At 43.0% G+C, this 22,330-nt stretch overlaps 1 protein-coding gene across 2 annotated transcripts in view; it reads left to right on the top strand.

Annotated features, from left to right (window-relative positions):
* Nucleotides 1-22,330, top strand: part of NME7 (NME/NM23 family member 7) — a 161,659-nt gene that overhangs the window by 58,308 nt on the left and 81,021 nt on the right. For both annotated transcript variants that reach the window (XM_077821882.1, XM_077821890.1), the window contains exons 5-7: nt 2,285-2,335; nt 5,944-6,151; nt 14,356-14,461. In XM_077821882.1, the coding sequence (XP_077678008.1) occupies nt 2,285-2,335; nt 5,944-6,151; nt 14,356-14,461 (365 nt within the window). The remainder of the gene's footprint in view (nt 1-2,284; nt 2,336-5,943; nt 6,152-14,355; nt 14,462-22,330) is intronic.

The raw sequence follows: 22,330 nt of genomic DNA, 5'->3' as shown, positions 1-22,330 counted from the left end.
TTCTCCAATCTTTTCAGCTAATCACTTCTCAAATCAGCTCATTGTCCAAGATGAATGCAACTTTCCATGTTCTACAAGTGGGGATCTGCTGACAGAGAATGAGAACTAGGGTTATAGCTAGCAAGATTGGTTTTATATTTGTTTAATGCCATACAAGATTTTTGACTAAGCAGTAGGGCTGAGCAAATATTTTGAAAAAATATCCACAAATATTTGTTCAGATTTATACATTATGTAGCTTAGGCTGGGTTCATGCCCCATTTTTATACACTTTCCATGAATATTCTAGTGAATAGCTTACTGGCAGGAATTACTGCCATAATAGGGAATTTTAAGCAAATATTTAGAATATTTGTGGAAAATTAGTTTTTGATTTGACATAATGAGTATTCACATAAAAAGCTTCTTTCTGAAAACTACACTCCTCCAGTCAATAAACAGAAACATACCACAAGACCTGTCCAGTTAAAATGGCTCAAATTTTGAATGTCAGATACTTGCAGTGAACTATAAGCTACAGACCTGAAATTTGACTAATGTATAAATTGGAGAAAATCATGAACTGTGAAGAGTGAGAAATTAAATTCTTCAAATAAAGTCTTCATTAGAAATTATTCACCCACTTGGAGTATGGACTGCAGGATCGGGCCCAGTGACTGTAACTGTAGTTGTTGTGTCTCACATTTCTCTTTTTTCCCTCCTTGTCTTCATAGAAGTTAGTTTAAACACTGATGTACTGAAAAATGAGTGGACATGGGAAGTCATTTTAAAGATGTAACCACACTGTGCATTTGTGCAGTCTTGGTTTCTGTGTTCTAAAAATTGTGCTGATAACCGCATCCGGTTCTCAGCAATATGAGTGGAGTCATGGAGACTAAAAATTCACAGAACTGTCTTTGTTTACAAAGACAATGTTTCCAGATGGGTAGTTAATAGAGAAGTACACAACAGCATGGTTTCCTCCAGTGCTATTTCAAGCTCCTGTCACTGGTGTTTGCCTTGTCTCACTGCAACTTCACTCCTCATCTTAATAGTGAACTCCTGACTTAGCCTGTGGTCTGAGCATTGTTGTTCAGCCATTGCCTGTCTTCAGTTGTGCTAGCTCTAATCCCCAAGAGAATTTGGATTTTGCCACATCATAGCCTCAGAATCTGGTGCTCTCCAGAATTCAGAATAAAGAAAGACCCATTATGGATTAGAGCGTGCACTTTTGAATTGAAGTTAAGAAGCCGCCCAGCATCTAGGCTGGACTTAGAGACCATGCATGAATTCTCTAGCCACTCCACATGCAGAAATCCCGGTAGAGCCAACAGGAGTTACACACATGGAGCAGCTACAGAATATAGCCCTAAAGTAGGGAGGAGAGGAGGTTGTTAATCGCAGGTGAGGATGTGATGAGAAAGTCACTGGCTGGTACAACTGAGAACTTAGTCTGGTAAACTGGTTCAATTGCATGACAAGGTTGAAAACCACTGCATTACAGCACCTCAGTCAAGTGGCAAGGAAGCAGAATGTGGCAGTTGGTGTGTACCTACAGGAAAACACAAAGCTGTAGTGAGTTTCCAAAAGTGGGGAAGTCCTGGGGGGAACACTTTCTCCATGTTTAAAAAAACCAAACCAAGCAAACAAACAAAAGTCCTCCTGAAATCTGGAGAGCACTGTGATATTTTGTGTCCTGGAACAACACTTGCAAACATTAGGTAGAAACCAGTTTATGAAAAATCCTATTGTCTGGCATTCCAGGACAACAAAAAGTCTAGTCTGGGCAAGTAAACCAGTTAGAGTGAGGCAAATTAGCTGCTCCTCTGCCTGGATGAATAGATTGACAGGCATGTCCAATCTGAGGTTGAATATGAAAACTGTAAAATAGCAAATGGTAGAAGGAAGGTGGCTATGGTGCTCCTATTTGCCCTTCATCATAATACAAAAACATAGCTACAGTTAGAGAGTTTGAGACGCAACACATTTAAAACTACTGGAAGGGAATGCTCTTACACACCATGTGTTGTGAACTGTAGAACTCATTCCTACAAGATTCCATAGAAGCCAAGAGCTTAGTAGAATTCGAAAGAGGACCCAGAGGATTATCAATTTTTCTGAGTAAAAGGAATATTCAGAGTTTCACTTGTTACGATAAAAATGTATGAGGTATGTTAACCCTGATGCTTTAGGGCATAAACCACCCACGAACTACCTGGTATTGGGAAGAAACTTCCCACATAGGCACATTATTATATAATTGTTCATTAATGGTTCATGCAGGGTTTTTTAAAATCTTTTCTAGGAAAGAAGCAATGGATCTCCATGTAGACCATCAATCAAAGCCCTTTTACAAGTACGTATATACTTTTGAGGTTATGTTCACTTACTGTACAGGAAAAGATTGTCCTGGAGAAATTTCTTTACAGTGCATGGCATTCATTTCACATGCCTGTGACACTACAAGAATGTGGCAAAAACAGAACTGGGCTTAAGTTTCAAGGGAGCCTATGCAAAGTTTTGTGTGGGGACCCCATCCAACTTCCTCCTAAGATGGGCCTAGGTGTCCGGTGCCCAGTTCCACAATCCCATGCCCCATCGAGCACCAATGAATGCATCCACTCTATGAGATGTGAAAATGACCCTAGCTAAAAAGAAGCATGAGAAGGAGACTCTCCAGATACAGAATATGGTTTGCAATCAGTGAGAATTGCAGAGTACCATCCAGTCCTGGATACTCTTCTGGTAGCAAATATGCAAAAGCTCAAGTATTTCAAAAAGTGTGGCACCTGGGGCACATATCTTATATATGGCTGGTCTTGGACAAGATACAGAACTCTGTGTGGCTCTGCTGTTTCATATTGCATGAAACTATGAAATACTTGATCTCTCCATAAACGCTGGATGAAAATATTTATATATTTGTGTGTATGTAGCTGTATAAAATCTTCCAGTTTCCTCATGCATCAAGTTTAATTAGGATGCATGTAGCGAAGTGACAATCGGTGTGGCGCCTCCTGCTGGTCGTCTGGGAATTTACCTCTTTTCCAGCTTACAGTGCGCCCTCTGTGGGCCTGTGTCTCACCTACCACTGGCCCCGTGTCCCTCCTGGACCCAGGTGCCCTTTACCCTGGAGTTCTGCCCCAGCAGTACCCCCACACTCTGGTCTCCCCTCCCAGGGGAACCCCCAACCCTCTAAACCCACCTTGCCTCAGTGGCTACTGCCAGTCATCATCTAGCCCCTGTTCACTGGGGCAGATTGCAGTCTGTAATGGCCACTCATCATTGGCAAGAGGTTAGGGACCAGCTGCCTCTGCCTATTCCCAGGCTGCACCTCTATAGCCCCAGTACCTTTTGTAGGCCTTCAACAAGGCCTGCAGCCTGGGGGTTTACCAGGCTGGAGCTTCCCAGCTCCCTTTGCCCTTCCCCAGCACTGCTTCACTTCAGGTACCTTGCTCCCACAGCAGTGAGAGTCTCTCAGCTCCTGGCCCGCAGTCCTCTTATAAGGGCCAACTGGGCCCTGACTGAGCTGGCTACAGCTGTGATCAGCTACTCACTCAACTTCCCCCAGCCTCTCCTCCTCTTTCCCCAGCTGCTTCCTCTCCAGGGCTGCTTTTACTGTTGGCTTCCCAGGGCAGCCCTCTACCAGGGCTGTTTTAACCCCTTCAGGGCCGGAGCAGGGTGAACACCCTGCTACAGTACATAATGGATGAATGCTATTTGTTATTTACACATAGGCTTTCTCTGATTAGCAAAGAAGGTGGGGTAGCTAATATATTCCTGAGTCTGGACCCAGGTTAACAGCTCTTATCACAGTGTAATTGGTTCAGGTCAACCCTAGTTAGGGCTTGTCTACACTGCTACTTACAGCAATGAAACTTTCCTTGCTCGGGGTGTGAAAAAAACACCCCTCTGAGCGATGCAAGTTTCAGCGCTGTAAAATGACAGTGTAGGTAGTGCCAGGAGCTATTCCCCTCACGGATGTTGGTTGGTTTTTTTTACAGCCACTCTCTGCCAGGACTACACAGCCACATTAAAGCGCTGCTGCAGCAGTGCTTTAAAGTCCACCGTGTAGACATGCTTATGTTTTTGGTCATGCAGAACAAGAAATTGCAACTGACAGAGAGCCAAGTGCAGCACTGTCATGAGGTTCCTGAGCATTGGGAATATAGAAATTGTCACCTAATTCTAGGAGCAGCAATCAGTTTCTGTAGGTGCAGGTTGTTTTCTTCTGTCCACTGTAGAGAAATGACCCTAGGAAATGTCAGACTATAGTATAGATTCTAGGAAAACAAAGAGTTGTCATTTTTTCTTGGCTGAACAAGTCTGCTTCAATAAGTTTATAAATGAACAAGAATTCTGTCTGCAGTGTTATTTTATGGATTGCTAAACTAGCAGCAGGCTGAGAAACTGTAAGCCCTCTATTCACTATGATGTACTCTGTCTGCCATCCAGCAAAACCTGATATCTGTTGTATGGGATTTTGCTACAGTAAGTGAACCAAAAAAGCATCCTCATGCTGATAAAATGTAAATTCTCATACCCAATTACATATAGCATTTTATTAGAGGTTTATTATAGTGTTTCATAAACTGGACTTTCAGATTTAATTGAAAAGATAGGTAGTTAATGAAGGTTTACTGAATAGCAGAGAAAAGTAGCTATTAACTTTTTGGGGATTAAATGTTAAGAATGTTAAATTTCATATTTTACATATGTATTAATGTAAATGGATTGCACAGTAGTTTTTTAAAGAAATATGGAGCTTTTCAGAAATTATTTTTTGTCTGTCTGTATTTGTCTATAAGCCATAAAAAATATAACCATAACAATAACTGAATAAAAAAAACCTCGCACAACTTTTTCATTCATTGTGCCGCATCCAGCCTTCAAACTGAATGAGGTGGGTTGCTGCAGAGATGATTGTATGCGACTGTGAACTGAAAGCTATATCATGATGTATATGTTCAAGGGAGAAGAATTAAAGTTACATGTATTCAAACTTAACTTTGGGATTTCCTAGTTTTTGAGTCTTTAACCATGCATTCCTTATGTTTTCCTCACATCACCTTCTCTTTATTCAAATCTTCCCCCAATATCTGATGACTTCCATGATACCAAGAAATTGTGAGTTTGCAATATAAAAAGCGACAAACAACTTTCTTTTCCCTGCTCTGTATTTCCCAGTATATATTGACTTCTCAGTCTGTCTCTTTCAATGGAAAGACTGCAGCAGTCTGCAACGAAGGGATTGTCTTTATCTCTGTGGCTTGTACAGCACTGAGTGCATTGCCTGTGGTAAACAAATAAATTATAGTTATAAAATTACATACAGTATATTTTCGTCTTATCTTACTTTTTACCTTAATCACAGATGATTAGCAAGGCTAAGAGGGACCACTTTCACTAGAATTCAGTTTCCCATTTTAGTGAGGGGCAGAGATTAGAGTCCCCTCCATGTCTCACAGGGAAGAAGCACATGGTGGAGTGAATATTTTGAGGTAACACGCGTTTTTGATGCAAGGCCTCTCTCAGATGTGAGGGAGCAGGTACAAGTTGAGTGTGTCCCCCTCTGTGAGAGAGAATCTAATTGTCAGGATGGCAAGTACTGGATAAGAGGATTTAGAGGTGTATAGAGGTGGATGAAGGAGGCGGAGGTCTCCAATAGGAGTACTCATGTTGCTTTAATGAGGAAAAATTTACAGGCTGAGTAGAGTCTGTTAGAAGGACACCAATGTGTCACAAGGTGGAAGGAGCACAACTGGAAAGAAGGAATGGCTCACCAGTGGTCTTCTGCCTCCGCTGCCCCTGCCTTATCCCACCCAGTATTCCTCCAGAGCCTGTGGGCTGTGCTGTGGACTGTTATCCTTTCCTATGACACTAGTGAGAGTTGAGAACCAGTCCATAGATTTTTGTTGTTCTCTGTATAGTGAATTCCCTGCCTGTTCTATGTCTGTTTTGCAGTGAGCTTCTCCTATTTATTACAAGTGGTCCTACTGTTGCCATGGAGATTTTAGGAGATGATGCCGTGTCTGAATGGAAGAAGTTACTGGGACCTGCAAACTCTGGCGTGGCTCGTTCTGATGCCCCGGGCAGCATTAGAGCAATGTTTGGAACAGATGGCATAAGAAATGCAGCTCATGGCCCTGACTCTTTTGCTTCTGCTGCTCAAGTAAGTTTTTTAATATATTTATTCATTATGTTCATTTGCTAAGCTGTATTTTTACTTAATCTAATGATCAGTCTGCAATCAGTACAGAAATCCCATTTATTTTTTTCATTTGAATTTAGTGCTGATTTGAATGTTCTACAGTGACACGTTTGTAGACAGAGTCTTTATCCACAGTGCAAATAGCAACTGTGCAAGCTATACTGCCTTTATACTTCCACACTGGCCTGGAGGGACTAATCTTGGAAAATTTGGCCAAGGACACTGAGGCTAACCCATCTGCCACATTCTGTACCACTTTCTGGCAGAATTCGATTATTATTTTTTTATAATTTCAGCAGATATTGATGTTTGTAAGATTTTTTTATTTTTATTATTATTATTTTATTACTTTAGATTTTTATCTATTTAAATGTTCGCAGGAAACTATGGGGAGGCAGTCAGGCAATTCTTTAATGACAGTAGACATTGAGGTTCAAAAGATTAAAGCTTTATAAACTGTAAAAACTCAAATTTGTCATCATCACATGTCAAAATAGACCGTAAAATATCCTTAAATGAATTAATACCTGCTCTTGCTATTAATTCGTTAGTCCATTTGTAACCAGCCTGATTCAAAAATCGAAATCGCTGGATTTGACCCATAAAGTCTTACTTTGCATATGTGTAAATTTTGATTATTATCAAAGAAAATATTTTTGTTGGTATGTGTGTATATACTAAAATCAACATTTGCTGATTAAAATGTAATCCTTTCAAGCCTATATATAATACAGATGCTTTAACTTTGAGTTAATTATATAGACTGCATGGCTAAGCAATGTAAATTCTAAAAAGCAAGGAAATAAGCAGCTAAATCATTCAACAGGCCAGCAACGTTCCACTCATCCCTTCCCAACCATAATTACTTCGTTTGCGCCGCCCACATATCTCAACCATCTTCCTGAACAATCAGCAAACACCCTGGAATTCCAACCATGTTGAGTGCTTATAGTCCTGTGTTTTGATGGTTAATATGAGTAAGAGTGACTTTCATTGTGCGTGGCTTTGGACTGGTGTGTGTAAGTGAGGTAAAATGTAATTTTGCAATCACTGTTTGCAATCTGTTTTTCTGTAATGCTTAGGAAAAGCCGCAGGATTCGGTGACCTCTTACAAATATTTACGTAGAAGTTAGAATTGAAATTTGTGAGTGCATGTTGGTATTACAGATGTGTGGTTGCATATTGATCAATATGAGTGTGTGCTGTGAAGTGAAATAAATGGGGTGTTTGAATGGCTGAAACTGAAATACAGCAATAAATCGTGGCTGCACTATGTAGTTGAACAACCTTAACTCAAAGTTCACAAAGGTTTTGTGTGGAAATTTCCCGTGTTTTAATAAGCTTGTATCAATGTTAGCAGTTAATCATGTAGATGGCTCTTTCCCCTTTATATCCCCCACAGATACCCAGATTGTTACTATTCTGTGCATATCCTGAATTGCCCCCAGGCTTCACCTTGCATAACCCTACTCACCCTTAACCATCCCCACTGCCAGCTGCACCACATGCTCCCCCATACTTTGTTCCCTAACATGCCCCTCTTCATTCCTACCATGCTCAGCTTTTAAAAGTTTATATGTGTCAACATTTCTGTATATACATATTGTTACATATTATCATTGGCAGATTAAACATTGCCATAGCTTAAAAATATTGATATGCATGTGTTAGTTGAAAGAAAAGGAGGACTTGTGGCACCTTAGAGACTAACAAATTTATTTGAGCATAAGCTTTCATGAGCTACAGCTCACTTCATTGGATGCATTCAGTGGAAAATACAGTGGGGATATTTATATACACAGAGAACGTCTGAGGAACGGCGGGGGGGGGGAGGGGGGCATCGTGTGGTGTGGTCTGGCTGAAAGCTGGAGGCATGTAGGTAGGCACAGCGGTCAGTAGGTTTCCGGTATAGGGTGGTGGCCATGTGACCTACGCTACCAGCACTCCCAGCTATCTTCGAGACACCACTGACTTCCTGAGGAAACTACAATCCATTGGTGGTCTTCCTGAAACCACCATCCAAGCCAATATGGAAGCCCTCTACACCAACATTCCACACAAAGATGGACTACAAGCCGTCAGGAACAGTATCCCGGATAATGTCACGGCAAACCTGGTGGCTGAACTTTGTGACTTTTGTCCTCACTCTTAACAATTTCACATTTGGGGACAATGTATACCTTCAAATCAGCGGCACTGCTATGGGTACCCGCATGGCCCCACGGTATGCCAACATTTTTATGGCTGATTTAGAACAACGCTTCCTCAGCTCTCGTCCCCTAATGCCCCTACTCTACTTGAGCTACATTGATAACATCTTCATCATCTGGACCCATGGAAAAGAAGCCCTTGAGGAATTCCACCATGATTTCAACAGTTTCCATCCCACCATCAACCTCAGCCTGGACCAGTCCACACAAGAGATCCACTTCCTGGACACTACAGTGCTAATAAGCAATGGTCACATAAACACCACCCTATACCGGAAACCTACTGACCGCTATGCTTACCTACATGCCTCCAGCTTTCATCCAGACCACACCACACGATCCACTGTCTACAGCCAAGCTCTACGATACAACCGCATTTGCTCCAACCCCTCAGACAGAGACAAACACCTACAAGATCTCTATCAAGTGTTCTTACAACTACAGTACCCACCTGCTGAAGTGAAGAAACAGATTGACAAAGCCAGAAGAGTACCCAGAAGTTACCTACTACAGGACAGGCCCAACAAAGAAAATAACAGAACGCCACTAAATATCACCTTCAGCCCACAACTAAAACCTCTCCAACACATCACCAAGGATCTACAACCTATCCTGAAGGATGACCCATCACTCTCACAGATCTTGGGAGACAGGCCAGTCCTTGCTTACAGATAGCCCCCCAACCTGAAGCAAATACTCGCCAGCAACCACACAACAAAACCACTAACCCAGGAACCTGTCCTTGCAACAAAGCCCGTTGCCAACTGTGTCCCCATATCTATTCAGGGGACACCATCATAGGGCCTAATCACATCAGCCATGCTATCAGAGGCTCGTTCACCTGCACATCTACCAACGTGATATATGCCATCATGTGCCAGCAATGCCCCTCTGCCATGTACATTGGCCAAACTGGACAGTCTCTACGTAAAAGAATAAATGGACACAAATCAGACGTCAAGAATTATAACATTCAAAAACCAGTCGGAGAACACTTCAATCTCTTTAGTCACTCGATTGCAGACCTAAAAGTGACAATTCTTCAACAAAAAAACTTCAAAACCAGACTCCAACGAGAGACTACTGAATTGGAATTAATTTGCATACTGGATACCATTAACTTAGACTTGAATAAAGACTGGGCGTGGATGGGTCATTACACAAAGTAAAACTATTTCCCCATGTTTATCCCCGTTTCCCCTGCTACCCCCCCCCCCCAGCTGTTCCTCAGACGTTCTTGTCAACTGCTGGAAATGGCCCACCTTGATTATCACTACAAAAGGTTTTTTCCCCCCACTCTCCTGGTGGTAATAGCTCACCTTACCTGATCACTTTCGTTACAGTGTGTATGGTAACACCCATTTTTTCATGTTCTCTGTGTATATAAATCTCCCCACTGTATTTTCCACTGAATGCATCCGATGAAGTGAGCTGTAGCTCACGAAAGCTTATGCTCAAATAAATTTGTTAGTCTCTAAGGTGCCACAAGTCCTCCTTTTCTTTTTCCGGATACAGACTAACACAGCTGCTACTCTGAAACGTATTAGTTGAGTATAGGAGCATGGTGGTGGAGGCATGCTTAAGGAGCAGGGCTCTGACAAGTGACACGTTGGAAGCTCTGGGTGCTATGGGGGGGCAAGTGTATGAGGTGGGGTCTGAGTGGGAACTTGTGGAGGGACATGGGGAAAATCTGTGGGATAGTGGCACTGTAAGTGAGTGAGCGAGACTGTTGAGGGCACAGGGAAACTTGGGTTGCATATGATAGGTTTGGAGGAGAAGTGGAATTTGGGCTTGGAGGGGCCGAGGAAAGGGAGTAGTGAGGGTGCGTGTCATGTTCTGGGGTCCAATCCAGACCAGTCAGGGGTTGTGGCACCACCTGCCCTCTTACCCTGGGTGCCTGAAATGCTCTGCTGCTGTGGCTCTCAGCCTGGACGCCAGCAATCAGCAGACAAGCATTCACTGAGTATCTCTGTCTTAAGCAGCTGTGGTTCAGCAACTCAGATTTCAGCAACCTGCTTGTTATACCCCAGTCACACTCTGGTATCCACCAGCCATGGTTACTATTAGCCAACTGACTCAACACACTTCCAGCCCCAAATTTTCCCCAAACTGTTTGGTCTGCAATGTCCAGCTCTTTCCTTGACCCGTCAGAGGAATAAGAAGATTTGTTTGCTCCTCTAAGGAGACAGAGTTCACAGCTTATCACACTGTGATGGTTTAGATTAAAAGTAAAACAAGTTGATTTAAAACCCTATCTCCGTTTGTTAGTAAGTCCAGGTATGATGAAGAGAGCTGGAAATGGTTACAAGCAAATCAAAGTGAAAAACGCTTTCTAGAGGCTAAGACTTAAGAAACCTACTGTCTTGGTTCAAGGTCAGATTCTTACCACACTACCTTCCAGCAAGATGGCTGATCACCCTGTTGGTCAGGATCTCCCACAAAGACAAAGTGCTCAGCTCCTTTGTCGTCTTAGGTGAAAGATCACTTGGGGGTTCTTTGCCCCTCTCTTTTATTGAACTTTTGAAAATGAATCCTCCTTAAAGTTAATTGCCTCTGCTGTGAGGAAAAGGGTCATGGAGTCTGATGGAGAAGGTTCCTGACTGGTGTAATCTACAATGCAAACTGATCTGTTTCCTGCAATCTCTTCCCCGTGCCATGATGCTGAGTAGTTATCTTCTCCCCTTGTTGCTGTTAAAAGAAAAGGAGTACTTGTGGCACCTTAGAGACTAACGCCACAAGTACTCCTTTTCTTTTTGCGAATACAGACTAACACAGCTGCTACTTTGAAACCTTGATGCTGTTGTTTACCTTTTATGTAAATACATTCCCATTGTTTCTTAATCTACCTTGGAAGTACTTATAAGGTGGTGAAACCACATTCCTTTGTCTAGCGTGGGGGTAACTTCGATGCTGCCTGGCAAACACTTTAAGAATGTAACTTCCAATATGTTTATAATTTTGCATTAGTCCACCACGTATACACCACACAATAATATTAATGATCAATTTGTTGTTAGCTTTCTATTGATATCTTACATAACACTTTTTAGGCACAGGTTACGATATTAGCAAGGTGGGTACACTGAACTGGTCAGGCCAGCTGAAACTCACTATCAGATACTAGTAAGCCCCTTGCCCTCTTGCGTTGAGATTCTGTTTGGGTCACAGTGGTTATTTGTGCTCATGGGTTGAGTCTGTAAGATTGAAAGATCCAGATGCCTTCACTTGGAAAGGTAAGAGTCAAAGTGTGGTCTGGTCTCCGCCTAAAAATTAGGTCGACCTAGCTATGTCACTTGGGGGTGTGAAAAATTCACACTCCTGAGAGACGTAGTTATGTCAACCTATGCCCTAGTGTAGACACCACTAGGTTGAGGGAAGAATTTATTACTGTGATGGCAAAACCCCTTCCGTCTCTGTAGCAAGTGTCTGTTATAATGGCATAGCTGCAGTTGTGCTGCTGTAGCCCTCGTACTGTAACTATAGCCTGTATTTCTGCTCTGGCATACTGCCAGCATAGCTGAATAGCAGCTTCTGAAGAAAAAGGCTATGGAAAAAAATATCTGTTAACACAGGATTTTAGTTAGCGAAATAAGTGTGTGTTTTCTGTTGATAAGATTGTTGCTTTGCTATACTTGCATTTAATTATTTTAAAATGCTGTTTTTTTGTAATATTATGGTGATTACTTTTGAAAGGCTAGCTAATTTTTACTCGTCCTATGACTGTAAATGTTTAGCTCACTATTTTGGTAGACTTGCAGATATATTTATATATCTTTTGGGGGAGGGGTTCTCTTTACCTTGTGAGTACTGGAGTTTATCTCTGATACAGCAATTGGAATTATGAATTCAATGGGCAGGTGCCATACAATGGTAGGTGGCTACATACCAGATGCCAAAGAAGTTAATAGTGTGCAGCTTTTAGAAACTTTCCTGGGAGGAAAGAAAAGTCAGCTAAAGCATACTGGGAAAAATCTTTTGAAGGGGAAACAAAGTCCTGGGCTCCTTTGATGATGGTTGAATTGTTCTTCTCACAGAATGAATTGCAGATCAAGTTGAGGGTTTGTCTGCTAGGCTATCCAGTGATAACATCTCTGTTTTTACAGGCCAAATTCGGGGTAATCTTAATTTAAGCATATAGGTAGGGACAAGGTTCTTGGTTTTTAGAATTCCACATAGATTTAGTTTGGTATTCCTGTATCTGAAATGTTGGTTCTTTTAGTCATTTCTCTTACTGTTCTTTCAGGAATCTGTTCTGTATATTGCCAGTTACACGTGTTACACTTGCAAATATTTTATCTTATTTTGCTTTTTTCCTGGTGTTTTGGGGACTACTTTGTTTATTTAAAGTTAACAGTAGTCAATGGCAACAGACCAGAATAGAATAGTCTTTGAAACATGCTCTTCATTATCTATAAAAGGATCCAGGAAGTTGACCTTTGCCTCAGATAGGTGTAAATACTTAAAATAAGGGTACATTTGGTAGCAGCAAAAACAGAAGTAATTTCTTCTTTTCTATTGAAAGAGCCCCTAAATTGCATTGTTTAGCTCATTGTTTAGGTAGGGATCACAAGTCATTACAGGGACAAGAGCGATGGAGTGGGAAAATCTAAGTTCAGCTTAATTCCTTCTGAAATACAGTACTAAATAGCTGAGGCCTTGTCCACACTATGGGGGGAGATCGATCTAAGTTACGCAACTTCAGCTACGTGAATAATGTAGCTGAAGTCAATGTCTTAGATCTACTTACCCCAGGGTCCATACTACGTGATGTCGATGGGAGACGCTCTCCCACTGACTCCTCTTGTGCTTCTCGTTCAGGTGGAGTACAGGAGTTGACGGGAGAGCAATTTGTGGTCGATTTAGTGGATCTTTACTAGACCCACTAAATTGACCACCAATGCATCGATCATTGTGTGTCAATCCCCCGGTAACTGTAGACAAGCCCTCATAGGGAACTCAAGGAGATAAGCTTTACCCTGAGCCTGTTATACAAGGAAGAATCAGATGAATTTAGTGGTAACATCTCCAGGTTATTATTTCCTTTAAAAGGAAATTAATCAAATTCCCTTTTTTAAGTTGACTAATGCATCTTATTGGAGGCCATGTTCAGGGCGATTAGCTAATGTTCATTGGCAGGCTGTTCTGAGCACAATGAATGAATAGCATGGAAGGAAGGCATGGAGTTGGCGGTGAGCAAAGGAAACAAAAGGAGCAATTGGAAAAGAGGCTTGATCAGAATATGTGTGCAAGATGTCAGGTTCGTAGGGCACTGCATTTTGGTGCAGAGCTATTCTGCTTACCCTGGCAGCCAGAACAGATGGGTCTCATTAGCCCACATTCAGGAACATAAAAGGTAGTGTCTTTAAGGCAAGAAAAGGGTTTACAGAAGGCAGACAAGAAGTTCAGGCTAAAGTTTGTTGTTTATTTGTTTAAGGATAATCCCAAAATGAGTGGGAAGGAGGTCTGTTTGGACTCTAGCCTTATGTCTGTGTGTGCCGTATTGAGAACTGAGTGGGGATTCCAACCATTCCCACAGGCAAAGGGATGGAATGTGGGAGGAGGGGGAATGAGATCAGAGATATAAATAAGGGAGAGGATTTGTGGAGTAATTTTTGTGGTAGGAGTGAAAAAGCTTGACCTGAAGGCAGAAAACTAGGAAGAGACGATTTTGGGAGAGGAGATTATGGCAGCAACATTTTGAACAGACTGAATGCGAATAGATGGAAGTGGGAAAGTGAAGAAGAAATGCTTACAGCAGCCAATGTGGGAGATACAATGATTAGCCATGCCCTGGGTATCAATGGTGCTAGAGAGAGAAGTATAAATATAGGTGTTCTTATAGCACTATCTAAGTAAATGAGGCTGTGGATATCCCTGAACAATACTGTGTGTGCTAAAGATCTGAGACATGCAACTGTGTAACACTAAAATATTTTCAATTTCAATTACACCCAGGAACTGGAGTTGTTCTTTCCCTCAAGTGGAGGCCGTGGTCCAGCCAATAGTGCAAAATTTACAGACTGTACTTGTTGCATTATTAAGCCTCATGCTGTTAATGAAGGTGAGTAACGTGGGCCTGATCACACTGACATTACTAATTTGGTAGAATAAAAGTTCGCAGGGTCAGGGTGTGTGTTTCACTACTGACTCAGAAGTGCTGTATAGCACAATCGTGGCCTTTTAGATGGTTTACTGCTGTGATTTCCATCCTCAAAAAGCAAATCATGTACATTGTTTGGATAAATTATATTTCAGAATAAGGAAAACAAAAACCAAATACAAATCTTAATGAAAGAGTGTCACTCATTCTGTAATAGCCATCTCAAATTGCCTCAGAGTCTTCATCTGAGGAGAAGGGTGCATTACACAGGAAACAGACTTATAATATTTCTCCTATATCTACTTGACATAACTATGGTATATGTAGTTTACAGTTCTTCCACTGTTTGTGTTTTATACTTTAATGGCAGTAGTTATGAAATATGAATCCTATGGCAGAAGATATAGCCCCTGTTGAACAACACATACTTTATATTGTTCTTTGTAGCTCTTTGTAGCTCTTTGTGCCATCTGTGTTAGGGAATGCTATGTCCTTTCACCATATTCTTATTAGAAAAGCTTGATGTCCACACATAACCACAGATAGACAATTCCATAACATTCCCTAGCCTTCAGATGCAGGAGCAATATTTATAGTATAATAATGCAGTGTTTTGGCTCTAAGGCCTATGTATAAAGAACTAATATGTGGGATATAGCAGAGATTTTCCCCAAGCAGTCTGTGGGGCACTGCAGTGTTTTAGGTAGCTCCTTTGTGAAAGCTGAAAGACACAGAGGAGGGAGCAGTAGTGGTCTCCAGGTCTCACTCAAGTGGGATAGCTGGAGAGCTTGCTGCAAACAATGGCTTTCCCAAGAAAGGATCTTGAACTTGCTGCTGCTAACTTCTTGCCCTTTATCTCTGTGAGGCCTTGCATAACATCTGCTATTGAAAGCTTTGCTGTGCAGCCAAGACAGAGCAATTTGGCACCAGCAGCAGCCTGGGCTTTGATCATAGATAAGTTGGCACATTTACTATGGTAAATGTTTCGATGATGGCGAATAAAGTACATGGGAAAATTGTCAGACATCTGAAATTGAGTTTGAAATTACAAAATGAAGGGCCTGAACTGGGCTTTTTTAACTTTCATGCACAACTGTTATTTCCTAAAGTCATTCAAAACTATCTTTTAATGAGACATCAGGAGTCCCTTTCCAGCCCTCTTTTGAGTTGCTGTATCTCTTTCATAAATCTCCGCCCAGGTCCTTTTGCCCAGTTTCTTAGTCTCCATCCAGGCCTTTCTCTGTCGCTACTGGACAAATCTTGCCCCCATTTTCACCAATGTACAGGGCTCCATAAGCACTAGAATTGGGGTGGTTCCACTGGGTGTGGGTGGCAGGGAGGTATTTTGGGGTTGTACAGGATGAGTATGCACTTTAGTGTGAGTTGGAACCCACCTTTGCAGCCTGAAAGATACAAGGATTAGGCTACGGTTGAGCCAGAAGATCCATTCAACTTCTTTAGTCCTTTCCTTCCCATCATGAATGGTTGGTAAGGCAGAAGCATAGCTGCTACACAGCTAAATTGAACAGCCTAAGAATATCTTCTCTGTGACTTCTCACCCATCCCTATGCCCTGGATTAGATAAATGGCATTACTTGATTTTAGACCAGGAAAACATATGAAAATGGTGGGATTTAATAACTATCTCCTTTGTAGCCTACTTAGGCTTTCCATTTCCTCTCTGTTCTCTCCTGTGTCATTTAGTGGTGCAAAAACCATAGATACTACAACCTAGAAAGTCATGAGATTTTGGAGGCAGGTTTGGGAAACCATCCAGAAGTTTAGGATTAGGCAGAAGTTTGGACACGGCGGAGGGATGAGTTGCTCGTGCCATGGCGGAGCCACCTTATACATTGAGTTTGGAATAGCTGAGCCAAGGCAACTCTGCTTCCATTGTGCAGCCTGAGAAGGAAGGAATCTTTCCTCACATGGCCCACGGGAACTCGCCCGTGCTCAGTCCACTTAACTGGGCCCATAGATGACTCGTGCCTCCTGATAGTGGGGGGCACAATCTAAAGAGGAGGACATGTGACCGCCCCACATGTCTCTGCGCAACGACCCCCTGCACCTAGCCCGGGGCCACCGCACCTGTTACCTCTCGGGGGAGGTGCCCTTTCCTTCTCCTGCTGTGCCTCCACAATGGCACGTGCGGCTGCTTTCCTCTAGCAGTTGGGCCTGGGCAGGGAATGAGACAGAGCCACTTCTCACACGCTGAAGCTGGCTGCTCTGGGTCATTGACTCTGTGCGGTGCATTGGCTCCCTGAGAGAGAGCCCAGCTGGAGAGGTGGCAGCAATGGGCTTCCCCCTGTCCAGATCCTGCTGCCAGACTCAGTGGCCAAGCGAGCCGCAGTCCCTTCTCCCATCAGCATGTTTCCAGCTTGCTCGGTCCCTGTTCCTGGCAGCTGGGCTCAGATGGCGGGGGGGGGGGGGGGTGGCGGCCCGCCACCACCACCTCCCCAGCCAGGCTGTCTCTCAGGCAGCTGCAGCGCTGCACAGATCGGCGACCTGAAGCAGCCAGCATGAGAAGTGGCTGGTCCTGCCCCTTCTGCTCCCCACCTGGGCCTGGCTGTCAGGGGGAAGGCGCAGTGGGAGAAGGACAGAGTCAAGCAGAAATCTCAGGAATGGGGGGAGGGCATTTGACCCCGCATGCTCCCCTATGTGTTGCCTATGACTGGTCCTGTGCCAGGCTGGACCCCCTGGGATGTCACCTGATGTGCTGGGACCCACTGAGTCAGACTATTCTGCCAGCCTGGGCCCCCTTTTACCTGGTCTGGCTGGGCTAGGCTCCCCAGCCTTTTCCAGCCAAGCACACAGGCAGGGCCACCCCCAGCTGCACAGAGAGACAGAGATCCACTCTGAGAAGGCTCATCTTAACGAGCTTGCCACAGCACCCAGATGTCCACCCCCTTTAGAGTAGAAGCCCAAAATTATATGAAATTTGCCTCTTCACTCGATGTGGAGGAGAGTATGCACAACTTCTCTCTCCCCCCACACCTCTCATTAGAAATCACATCAACTGGGTTATACTGTAAATCAGAAATAAATGTATTAACTATTACAGGTGTATTTTAAGTAGTTAAGGAGGTAGAAGACAGAACAAGGCAGATTACTAAGAACATAAAACAGAGCATGCAAACTGTACTTAATACATTAAAGAAACTGGTAACATGAAAGTTCTCACCCTAAATGTTGTTCTAATAATCTTCTTCACAGGCCAGACGCCCCTTCTAATGTGGGTCCAGTTCTTTCCCCCAGTTCAGTCTTAGTTGTTTCTAACAGTCATCTTCGGTGGGGTAGCGGGGGGAGAATTGATGGCTTGGATTGCCTCACTCCCCACCCTTAAATAGGATTTGCATAAGGTGGGAGTCCTTTGTTTCATAGTTTGACTCCCCCCACCACAGCTTCTCATGGAAAAGTACAGAATTCAAGATGGGTTTCAGTATCAGGTGACATGGTCACATACCTCTGTAGGGCCCCGTAGCCATTCTTCACAGGCTGACGCACAAGTTTACAGGAAGACTAAGCTCTTTTACAATCCATTGTCTCTTGCCGCTGGGCCATCAGCACTGTCGGGCTTTTTCATTGTTGTACCTGAAGTGTAAGCAGGGGGCATCACTCAAAGTAATATAGTTGAAATATAGATACAGAATAAATATTCCTAACTTCAGATACAGAAATGATACAGGCATACAATTGGATTATCACATTCAATAAATCATAACCTTTCCAATGATATCTCACAAGACCTATCTTGCATAAAGTATATCTGAGTTATGTCCTATTCATAGCATATCATATATAAGCATATTTTCATAAAGAATATGAAATGACATGTCAGAGACCAAATCACTGGGGAGCAGATTTAATTCTTCTAGGCCTGTCCTTTTATAGGCCTCCTTCCCCCTCCTCATGCAACCTTTCTTAGACACCTTCTAGTCTTGAGTCTCTTTTCAAATAATACCAATATCACAGTGGCATCTCAGTTACCTTATATGCACAGGTACAGTGTTTTGTATTACCTTGTATCCTGTGATGAAAGATCCTATTGTAAAGGGCTATGTGCCAGCACTAACGTTGCTATTGGGAGCCTTAACTCTGACTTCCCTGACTTCTTTTTGCAATTAAGCTCTCAGCTTGAAAGTTGCGTGAACTTAGCCTTTGGTTCCTAATAATTTTGCTGCTGTTAGATTAGCACGTTATCATGCTTTGTGATCTTCACCATCCCTTCAGTGTCTAAACATTTCCCCACTCATACTGTCACAGCAATGGGCTGGGAGAAGAGGGGGTAAGCAAACCACTGAAAGGGTTACTAGCAGGGCCGTCCCTACCCATACACAAAGTATGCAGCTGTGTAGGGCACCAGGAAATTTGGGGCACCAAATTTCCTGGTGTCTTACACAGCTGCATGATGCTCTAGCCCCTGCTCTGCCTCTTCTCCATGGCCCCGGCCCCAGCCCCGCCCCAGCCCCGCCCCCACTCCAGCCAGCCCTTCCCCTGAGGACTGCAGCAGGGGTCAGGCTCCCTGCACTCACCGGCGGGGGTAAGTAGAGCGACCCGGCCCCAGCCTGCTCCGCTCCCCTGGCTCCCAACTGCGCCGCCACTCCCCAAGCCTGGGAGCCAAGCAGGCTGGGGCCGGGTCACTCCACTTCCCACAGGAAGTGGCCAGCCCCCCCACGGAGGTCTGGGGCCCCACACAGACCCCCTCCCTTCCCATGGGGTATCAGAGCAGCAGAAGCTTTCAGATAGCAGTGAAAGATTGGATTTTGAGTTGTACAAGTTTTTAATCTAGAGCAACTAAAAATAAACCTTTTCAGTTTCCAGGCTTTGAACATGATTATCTAATTTCCATTAACATAATCAGCTCATTACATGTGTATAATTATGTGCAGTTGTACTAAAACACTTAAGTGCTTGAGCTTACAGAGAGCTTTCCATCTTCCCTTCCCCCGCGATCTTTGACTGAATTTATGATTTAAGATACGCTTTCTGATCCTATTTCCAATTGATTTTTTTTTCTGCAGACTCCATATCATGATAGATCATTGCAGAAAAATGGCACACTTAGCCCTGTGCTGGAAGACACAGCCTAGTTTAACCATGACTGAGTCAGGGATCTTTTCTGTGAGCTAAGTGGCTATCCGAGTCCTGAATCTAATCTCTAGTTTGCACCCAGTTAATTTTAGGACACAGTCCTTTTTTAGAAGCGGACTCTGATTACAGTAGATCATTTATAGGGCTCCTATCCAATGACAAAGCAGTGGAAAATCACTGTTGCTTTTATCTCCGGACTCACTGATCCACTCCTGACTGGAATAAAGAAACATCTGTTGCTAGGCAGCCAAAGCACCAGAACTTAGCAACAGTAGTACCTGCAGCAGAAACATGACGCAGTGATCAAAGGCATGTGATATGTAGTGCGAGTGAGAGCTCTGTAAATGTCTGCCAGGATGCAGAGAAACCCTAGGGGCCAGATAAAGGGATGACTGGGAGCTAGCTGAAGTTTAACTTCAGCCGGCAAGAGTGATAGAAACATATCACACTTGGAGTGGGGGGTAGAGATGTGGGTTTGGGGGATAGTATCATGATCCACAAAAGGATGAGTGTCTCATGACATGTCTTTTAAAAAAGCAAAATACTCACTAGTTTCAGTCTACTGTCAGCAGAATACTCTGCCTAATATAGGATCAGAGCTCAGGTCCCTGGGCTCCCAGTTTGGGAGTGCCTTGAAGGCAGTGTATTCTGGCCTTGGAGGACAGAGAGTGCCTTGCATCATTCTAGCAACCCCCTACCCCTGGCTGAAGCAAAGAACTGCTTTGGCTAATGGGGTGAACTGGAGGGTTGGAAGGACCATCACCATGATTCAGTGTTTTGAGAGAGATGGTGAGGTGTTGGTGGTGTGTTTGGATTCTGCAGAGGGCTTATAGAAACATCCCACTTTCTCCTCATAGAAGTGAGGCTAGAGGAAGGACAGAGTACATGGTGGCTTTCTAGGAAGCTATGTTGTTTATGTAATTGTGCCAGCATAGGAAATAGCCATTTCAATGGGGCAATAGGGATTCCGAGAGATTCACCATCCTCTAAAGTCCCAAAGATTTCTCCATTCTTTTAAAATATGTCCTCCCTTCTCCCCAGGCCGCCTCTTCAGCCAGACGGATGGTAATTAGTATAAATTCTTCAATCTCCTGGTTAGGATTATGGGGCACTGTTTAACGATAAGGTGTTTCTTGCATGTGTCTTTCCCCTGTCTCCACTCTGTGCTTGGAGCCTCTGCCAGTTCAGGCATTAGAGAAAAAGTGACAAACACTAGCTCAAGTTTCTCCTGCTCAGAAGTTCCCCAGTGTCATGAGATATTAGTGTGGTCCTGACAAAGCTGATGAAAGTTCCTTTTGAGCCACTGGATTTCCTGAGTGAACTCAGATTTCTTATATGGAAGATCATTTCCTGGTGGCAGTTTTTTATTGCATAGAGTAAGTTTCAGGTTCCACCTTCTACCAAATTTTACAAAGATAAGATAGTGCCACAGGCTTGGCCAAGTTTCATTCCAAAAGTAGTGGCAGTTTTCCACCTTAATACAATACGTGTTCTGCCAATGCTTTTTCTCGTGCCTCATGGCCATTCCTTTTCTTCACACTTCATGTGGAAAGGCTTTCATCTGGAAGGGATTAAAGCTCTTTAGAGGCTATCTCCTCTCTGAAGCCAAAGTGGGTTCCTCTAGTTCTGACTTGACACACATTGGCAGGAGATAGTGTGTGGGAAGATTCACTATTACTGGCCATGCTGTACTTCAACAGTGATGAAAGAGCCCTTCAGTTTTCACGGTTGTTGATGCATCAGCTTTTATCTACACGCTGGAAAATTAAAAATGAAAAGTTCATGAAGATAAGAGACCAAATTTGTACAATGTCTTCTGTAGTTAAAGAACAAGTTATTAAGAAATACAGAGTTTAATCAGGAGTCAGTCAGGGCTAAGAAGCAAGGGAAAAATATTGTGTTGAAAATACTTCCTCTGTTCTATGGAATGGTACACAAACAACAATTTGTGTAGGGATCCACCAGGGAGTTTGTTAGACAGAACTGTGGCGGTGTCGGGAAGTAACATTAATCACCATTTAAGTAGAGGCAAAGACAATTGGGATCAAAGCCTGGAAATGTTGCATAAATGATAGATATGTCATGATGTTCCAGGAACAGAACTGGATGAAAATGCATGGCCAAGTTCTTTAAAGAATTGTTAAATTTGATTATGATTGCAGGAAAGTTGTATTATTAATACTTAGTGGATGTTAAAAGTAAATGCAATCTCCTAGGCACTTTCCAAATGTCCAGGAAGGATGGTCCTTGCTTCAAGAAGCTCTCAAGCTAAGCATGGATAGAATAGATAAAGGTTAGGGGCGAAGAGCAAATAAGTCCCAGTAGAAAAATCAATTAATGCCCCCTAACTAAGAGCTTTGGTTTTTGTAGTGCCATGATATCGACTTTCAAGGAAGTATATAGTCTTGAACCTTGGCCAAAAAGGTGTAACAGCAGCACCTAAGCCAGTGCAATCAGTAAAAAGCAGGATTCTGAATGTTGCTGTTCTGAATGGGTTCGGGGTGGGGTGGGGTGGGGTAGTGAATTGAAAGATCCGGGGTTTATAGCTACTGTAACTTAGCCATATTTCTAATAGGAATAGTGCCTTGTATATTACTGTATAATAGAGTAGACTTGAATTTTTTTCATGTATTTTGTGAAATGTAGCCGAGTTATATTTTGCTATAGGAACCAGAATTTGGAATTTTCTTACTGTCCTTGTTAAAAAAATCTTATGCTTACTATTTCATAAACACAATA

This window comes from Eretmochelys imbricata, chromosome 1, assembly GCF_965152235.1.
Source record: "Eretmochelys imbricata isolate rEreImb1 chromosome 1, rEreImb1.hap1, whole genome shotgun sequence".
Taxonomy (NCBI): domain Eukaryota; kingdom Metazoa; phylum Chordata; order Testudines; family Cheloniidae; genus Eretmochelys; species Eretmochelys imbricata.
Note: the sequence above shows the minus strand (reverse complement) of the source record. Positions and strands in the feature narration are given on the sequence as shown.